The following is a 7,466-nucleotide window of genomic DNA, read 5'->3' on the forward strand; positions in this document are numbered from 1 at the left end:
ATGATGCCTTATAAACAGTATGTTTTGATTAACCTTTTTATTGGACTCCAAAACTAGAAAAAGGTACCTAAAGCCACAGGTAGATGAAGTTTAGGAAAGGGGAAGAAAGAAGGAAGGAAAAAAAAACTAGTAAAAATACCACTTATTAAACTCTCTAGGACCACTTCCTTAAGTGGAAGAACCTTTAAGTACTGATCCAAAATTAGTAGGAATGACCCCACAGATATATCTGCTTCAGCTTTGAGGGACACCTCCTGGTCAGCCTCAAGAACAGATTCACTGTTGTATAGACAACAAGCCTGGAAGAATAGTGTAGACGTAGTCAAGATGTTTAGCATTCATTACTGGTACTTTCAAATGTACAAATAGTACCAGTTTAAATCTTAATGGGGTAACTAAGAATGATGAAAGAGAAAAGATAATGGAATTAACAAAGCAGTAGCCAACAGATGGATTAGGATAACAATTTATTAAATAAATGACTTGGAAGAGACTGAGGTGTCACTTTTATATAAAATAACGAGGGAAAATGCTCATATAATTTGGATATACACTTCCCCATATATAGTTCAAAGAAAGATATAATGTCAAAGAATAAGACAAGATTTAATTAATCAGTAAATTAAGTAGAAAAGATACTTATGTAAGAGGTCATCTGTAAGAGTTGAGGAGATAGGCCGAGTAGGTTAAAAAGAGAAGTTATAAACTTCACCAAACTATCAAAAAGTGCAAATTCAAATTCTTGCTTAGAGTCTCTTGCCCACAGAGGTCAAGGACATCACTTGCATTTGTTTCATGAGTTCTCAGGGAGAATGTTAAATAGAGATTTGCCAGAAACAGAAAAAGAAGAGCACGGTGTATGTTTTAATCTGATCCTATATCACACTTCTAGATTTTTTTTTTACTTCTTGCTTTTGGGTAAAGGAAAAAAAATATTAAAAGATTAAAATGACAGCTGATTAAATGGGGCCCAGTTCATTCCATTCTCAGATTATTTTGAAATCTTACTGAAACCGTTCCCTATTAGGACCTAGAAGGAAAAATTTATCACTTCAGCCAATGTCAAGAATCAGACTACAATTCACCAACATAACGGTCTATTGAACATGTTCAGTGACTGTAGCCCAGTCTCCAGGCAGGTTTTAGAGTGTAATTAGGCTTCTAACTATTGCCATTATGCAGCAAGATGAAGTTCAATGATTTTATGGGCACCATAAATACTAGGCTTTTATGTGACTTTACACAAAAATATCATCAGTCTCCAAACATAAATGTCACCTGTGGGTTACTAATTAAAGAGGTGAAATAATGCAGCTCCACTTCAAGACTCTCTCTGATGTCAACGCTTCCAAAACATATGCAAACTAAAAATAGCTCATTCTGTTCCACTAACATTGCCAAGACAGAATATTGTCATTTCAATACATCTTAGTCACCAACATTCAGGTTTTCAGTGCTATAGTTTATTACTTCTTAAAGTAAGAAAAACAGAGAAGTATTTTACTCAGAAACACCACTTCTTCCACTTGTCAATATGTAATTAAAGTAAATGCTCTTTGCTTTTCTATGGTATAAAAATGCTGATAAGCTTCTCTGGCCAAAACCAGGCTTTGCATTCTCAGGAATAAACTGAACCTTTCAAACAGCTGCACTGGAGGTGGATTCCTCACAGGAAAAGATATTTCCAGTGCTGTACTTTATGCCCAGTAGACGAACCATACTAGCAGACCTGCAAAGGCATGACCTTGCTTTCTTCTCAGCTCAATCTGACCACTTTTTTGTGTCCTTTTCTATGAAAGGTCTTCCCAGAGCTATAAAAATGCAGGAAGCTGGTGGCCTGCCTTTTCATCTCCATGTAGCCATTCAATGCCCATTTAGTGTCTAGGCCAAAATTAAAAAAAAAAAAAATAGAAAGTGACACCATCTAAAAGTTTTCTATCTATGACCATTGTTGCAGTGCCAAGTGCCTCCCACATTATATGTAAATCTAGTAGCAGTAGCCTCAGAGGGTCTCTGGGAACAGCATGTCTTGCTGGTTTGGAGTCCAAAACTGTACTTGAAGCAGCTTTTATGTCTTGAGCTATTTTCCTAAAATATTTGTGCACTACTTTTAATCAGATGTGCTTAATACTGGTCTGTGTCTAATTTCTCCTTCTCTTTGGCTGTTGGTCATCTAGCTACCCAAAATGAATACAGACTTCTGAGAGTTAAATTTTGCTCTCTTTTTTTGGTATGAATAGGCTCGCTCTGCAACAGGAATTCTATACTGCAAAAGAGATTCAAGTTAAAGATTGACATTCCTTTCAGGTATTATCAGACCTTAATAACATGGGTTTAAGCAACTATAAAAATAGAATACCTATTAATGCATAAAGGTTTATTAAACAACATCACATATATATAGTACTCAATATGTACTTACATCACTGTTTTCAACTTCTTTATCATTAATAACGAATCTGAAGGTAGAATCTGGTGATAAGCTTTCAGCCTGAATCCAGAAACGAACTTCTCCTTTCTCAAGAACCTCATAAGCTAATTCTGATTTCAGAGGTATTGCTGCAGAAAAAAAGGCAATCAAAACTCAATAATGCATGAATCCTTGTGAAAAAAAGGACTATTGTAGTAGAATATTAGTATCTCCCTATTATTTATGGAATGCTACATAGAATAAATTTGAGGCAGGGAAAAGACGTCTAATGCAGTCTTTGGCTGAATTTTAAATTAATTTTTCAAAGGGAGAAAATAATTTACAGCTTATAGTTTGCACATCATTTAAGGAATTGGTTAGTAGCAACCTATAGTCTATTGTCAAAGTTAAACTTCAAAAGATTTTTAGGCAATGATTTTATTCAATGCAAACTAGTATTCTTCTAAATGAATGGAAAGATAAGGAAACAAAGTTGTTCCGTGAAAAATGAAGCTGTCATTGTCTCAGGAAGAACCTTTTTGGAACTCCAGTCATTAGTATGTAATTATATTTCTTCTAGAAGTATCAAATAGATTCAGATCTTCAACTTACTTGGATTCTTTATTTCATTGCTTAATGTCATCAAACGTTCAAACTCTGAAATTGAGAAAAATACTCATGTTTTAATGTATTCTGAAAAATGCAGTCAGAAAACAAGTGTCAAAGAAGGTACATATCAGCATCAGCAGATAATCTCCTTAAGTCTTATATGTGAAATACCCAGCTCTCTTCAGAAAATGATGACTAAAAAACGAGATTTAAGAAACTTAAAATTCTGATACATGGATTTAGCAAGTGTTCCTATTTCATGCATTTTCATGCACACTCTCTTATGCAAAACAATCTAAACAAGGGACGAAACCCATTTTAAACTCTCTATGGGATTTAAATGAAAGATGGGAGACAATAGCTTCTAAGCATTGTATGAGGTTCCTTTATCTGCTGACTTCCTTTCTGACACTGTACTTGAAAAGTTTGTTTTACTGTGGCAGGAAACAAGAATGAGTGCAGGTTAGTCTGAAAAAGGTACAGAAAGTTCTATTTAATGCACTAAATCCTCATGAATGCTGTGTGAGAGTCTAGAAATCACTTTGTTAGATTTTCATACTAACCCTATTTATCATATTCATTACTAATAAGGACTTGGAAGATGAACATTACTGCCAATTCCAAATTTACAGATAATGTAAAGACCAGAGGAAATTAGCAAGGATTTATGACATGGTCAAGGATTTAGCAAAATTACAGGAGAATTTATAGCATTTGAGGAAATAAGTGGGCAGTGAAATAATGGTTTTCAGTGCTAAGATACAAAATCTGACACTTGTGTAGGGATCCAGTACAAATAAAAGTGCAATTTTGAGTGACAGATATGAACAGGAAAGACATGGGCTAAGTATGGGATGGGAAACACCTTCAGTGCTCTTCTACAAAAAAAGCCTTTGAAGGTGGGACTGATGGTGACAAGACCTATAGACAGGTTTCAGAGTGATGCTTCAAAACTAAGCCAAAGGGAAGTTCCCATGATCAAATGCATATCTGTCTTTTCCTACAGTATTCATTGGAAAATTAAAAATATTACAAGTTTAGCTTCCCTAGAAGAAGCAGATATTGGTAATGACTGAGTCCACATAAATGGTCCCTGTCCTGGAGAACCATATTTTTTGTGGCTGCCCACGAGTTTCTTCTCAACACCTACTTTGAATGGGAGGTTTGACATGGTTCGCACTGTGATAAAAGACCTGCCTACTATCAGACTCACACTCGGTCTCATCTCCTCTCCTTAAATGACTTAGAAAGAAGGTAAGTAGAGGGATTTTCATGCTTAAGCTACTGGGAATAGCAAATACAGCCTGTGGACTGGGAAAGCACCGAAGTAATTTTTATGCTATTTAAAAATAGCAAAGTCCCCCCCTTTGCCTTTCACCTCAGCACCTCTCAATGGGAAACAAAAGTCAGACTGAAGCAAATTCATTGCAACTCCAATGAAACAAAATAGCTACAATAAAATAAAGCAAAACTAATCTAAATTTAAGCCAAAGGATAATTTAACCCAATGTATTCAGCTCTTGTTAAAGCAACATCCCTTTTCTCACATTCTTCTCACTAATTCTCTGCATCTCTGTTATATGAAATTTATCTAGAGCTTCAAGGTCTGTCTCTATATTAGGCTCCTTGGTAAACAGAGATCTGATGGTAGCTTTACAGCTAACAGAGAACCAGTTATTATAAGATGTGAAAGTCTATAAAGTCAAAGCACAGCAAAAGTGGCATACTAGAGAGAGAGATTCAAAAAACAGTGAAAAAAAGCAACATTTTCAGACATTTAACTGAAAGTGTAACAGATATTTGCAAACAACATTATAGTCCCAGCATAAAGAAAACAATTCTAATTGGGCATATTCTTTATCTTTTTTTAAATAAAATATTGCCTTAAGTTATCCCAACTTTCATTATTGTGATACTCTGAAAAATGAGTAATCACACAAAGCCTATTGTGTGGTCTTTTTTGTTTTTCCTTAATGCATAGGAAAGAATGTGAGAGTTGTGGGGTTCTTTTTTTTTCTTGGAAATTTTTTAGTGCAGTTGAGGTGATAAAATGAAGAAAGACTTGAGATGGTAAGGACCTTACCTTCATCATCCATAACGAAGCTGGATGAAACCCCATCTGTGTCACTAACTGAGATAGAATAAGTTCCCAAGTCTGATTTATCAGGATTTTTGAAGTACAGCTTAGAACTAAAATTATCAATAAAGAAGGATATAATTAGAAGGGTTTCTCATATTATTGAGGTTTTTAACAGGACAAACTTCTAATAATTTGATAGACTGGCATGACTTACTGGTTTCCTTCTGTTTCAATCTTAAACTTATCAGAATCATCAATCTCCTCATACGATTTACCCCATGCAAAATGAGATGCATCTGTAGCTTCTTTGCACTCAAAAGCCAGGAAAATATTACCCTCATCATCCACACCTGAAAAGATTTCTTTTGTTCCTGCAAAAGGAGAATCAACTCAAATGTCAAGGCTGCATTTTTCTTTCAAGCTGCAATTCAGAAATTACTAAAGCCCATGCAAACTTTATCCATCTTCACTAACAGATATTGATCTTACTTGCAGATCTTGAAGCATGTTTATGTCATATGCTGACTCAGCATCACATACTAGCAAGATTCTTACTGTACACAAAAAAAGGAATACTAAAAATAAGAAATGCTTATTGAGAAACAAGTCTATAAAATGAAACTGAATATGAGAAGATATGAACAGTTTAAGTAAATTAATTTTATTATCACTCCTGAAGCTTTAATAAATGTGTTGTCATAGTTCTTTTCACTCACAGCAAGTAGCACCTTTGTTTATGAGAATAAAAACTAAAATAACTGATTATCAAATATTTCCTGCATTAAGTAAAGCAAAAAGTCTTGACAGTACCTCTGTATCCACATGATTTCTTTCTTTAAGTTTTAAGGCTAAGAGAAATACTTATCTGTGCTACAATACCAAATCAGATGATTGATTAAATTCACTTCTAAGTATTTCAGTATTTTAGAAGCAGAGGAGATAAAACAGTTCATTACCTGGCCGTGCCTCGACAAGCACTGGTTCAGATATCTCAGATGACTTGCCTACCCCAGCATCATTCACTGCACGAACTTTGAAAACATAGGTATGACCCTCATGTAAATCAGTGACCTTGAACAAGATAAAGAGCAAAGCCAATTTAAAAAACAATCTAAACTCTTTTGTTTACTTATATGAAGATGTTAGGAGAAGCCCAAGTTCAAATACACTTCTTTGTTGTACTCAATCAGATGTTTTCAGAACTCACTTTTGAATTAACACTAACTAATTAAAATGTTACCTTAAAATAGCGTTTTGAAGTAGGTTTTTCATTAGCAGTGATCCAGTCTTCTGTATCGACTTCCTTATAGTCCACTAAATACCCAGTAATAGGGCTTTTGCCTTCATACACAGGAGCTTTCCACAGAAGAACCAGTGATGTATTTCTAACTTCACAAACCGTGAGATCATAGGCAGGACCTAAAATATTTCAAACTTGGAGGTTCACTTCAATATAATAAAGTTTTGCAAACTGGCCCTGTAGAGACCAAAATGCACCACTTCAATTTTTTTTTTTTTTTTTTTTTACTGTGTTTGCTTTCAAAAATCTCGTCCTTTACAATAAACCTGGTATATGTGGTATTTAGGTCATTTTCCCCTCATGGCTGTATACAGCAATACCTGCTTCATGCAGTGAGTGACAGTAGTATTCTGAAGCATACATTCTTAGCTAGATCTCAGTAACTCCATTTTAAGGAAACGTTATTCATGTGGAAAATCCATGCAGTTCAAAATTTTCCAACAAGTAACAGAGGTTTCTTGTCTATTATTTAATTCACCAGCCCCACATCAAAGTTGCTTCACTGAGCCTGACTCTGGTTCATAATTCAGCATCAGGATTTTCATTTTTTGTTGGTACACATGAACCATGATCCTTCAGACTAATCCAAAACCCACTGGCACCAGTGGACTTTGGATCAGGTTTCTCATTCCCCGACAGAAGAATTTTTCATTGTGAGGTGGATAACGATAGCCAAGAAGAACTTCTCAAGAGGATGTCTGTTAAGGGAACTATTTACACCAAAAACATCCTGATGCTCTATGAATAAGTAAGAGTTCATACCTTTGCAGCTATCAGGTTATGTTCTCCCTACTATACTTTCCTTCTCCTTCACTTACCTGTTCTAGTGCTATTCAGTTTAACTTGTAGCATTTATTTTTTAGTATACTCTTGATATTTATTTATACCAGTAGGCTGTAAAGGCATAGTCATATCAGTTTCCTACCATGGTGAAAACACCCATGACAGAATATTGATATTCAGCCAAATAATGTAGCTGGAAGCTTGCTTCATGTGCTTTAAATTTAGAGTAAGGAAACCTGAAAGTACCTGGGACTTTGGGATTTTCTCAGTGTTGTCAGTTTGGC

At 35.0% G+C, this 7,466-nt stretch overlaps 1 protein-coding gene across 3 annotated transcripts in view; it reads right to left on the reverse strand.

Annotated features, from left to right (window-relative positions):
* MYOM2 (myomesin 2) overlaps positions 1–7,466 on the reverse strand; it is a 91,810-nt gene that overhangs the window by 21,731 nt on the left and 62,613 nt on the right. For all 3 annotated transcript variants that reach the window (XM_009333204.1, XM_009333202.1, XM_009333203.1), the window contains 6 exons: positions 6,340–6,518; positions 6,056–6,170; positions 5,314–5,470; positions 5,103–5,209; positions 3,023–3,067; positions 2,423–2,559 (listed from right to left, as the gene is read on the reverse strand). In XM_009333204.1, the coding sequence (XP_009331479.1) occupies positions 2,423–2,559; positions 3,023–3,067; positions 5,103–5,209; positions 5,314–5,470; positions 6,056–6,170; positions 6,340–6,518 (740 nt within the window). The remainder of the gene's footprint in view (positions 1–2,422; positions 2,560–3,022; positions 3,068–5,102; positions 5,210–5,313; positions 5,471–6,055; positions 6,171–6,339; positions 6,519–7,466) is intronic.

Source organism: Pygoscelis adeliae, unplaced genomic scaffold, assembly GCF_000699105.1.
Source record: "Pygoscelis adeliae isolate BGI_AS28 unplaced genomic scaffold, ASM69910v1 Scaffold57, whole genome shotgun sequence".
Taxonomy (NCBI): domain Eukaryota; kingdom Metazoa; phylum Chordata; class Aves; order Sphenisciformes; family Spheniscidae; genus Pygoscelis; species Pygoscelis adeliae.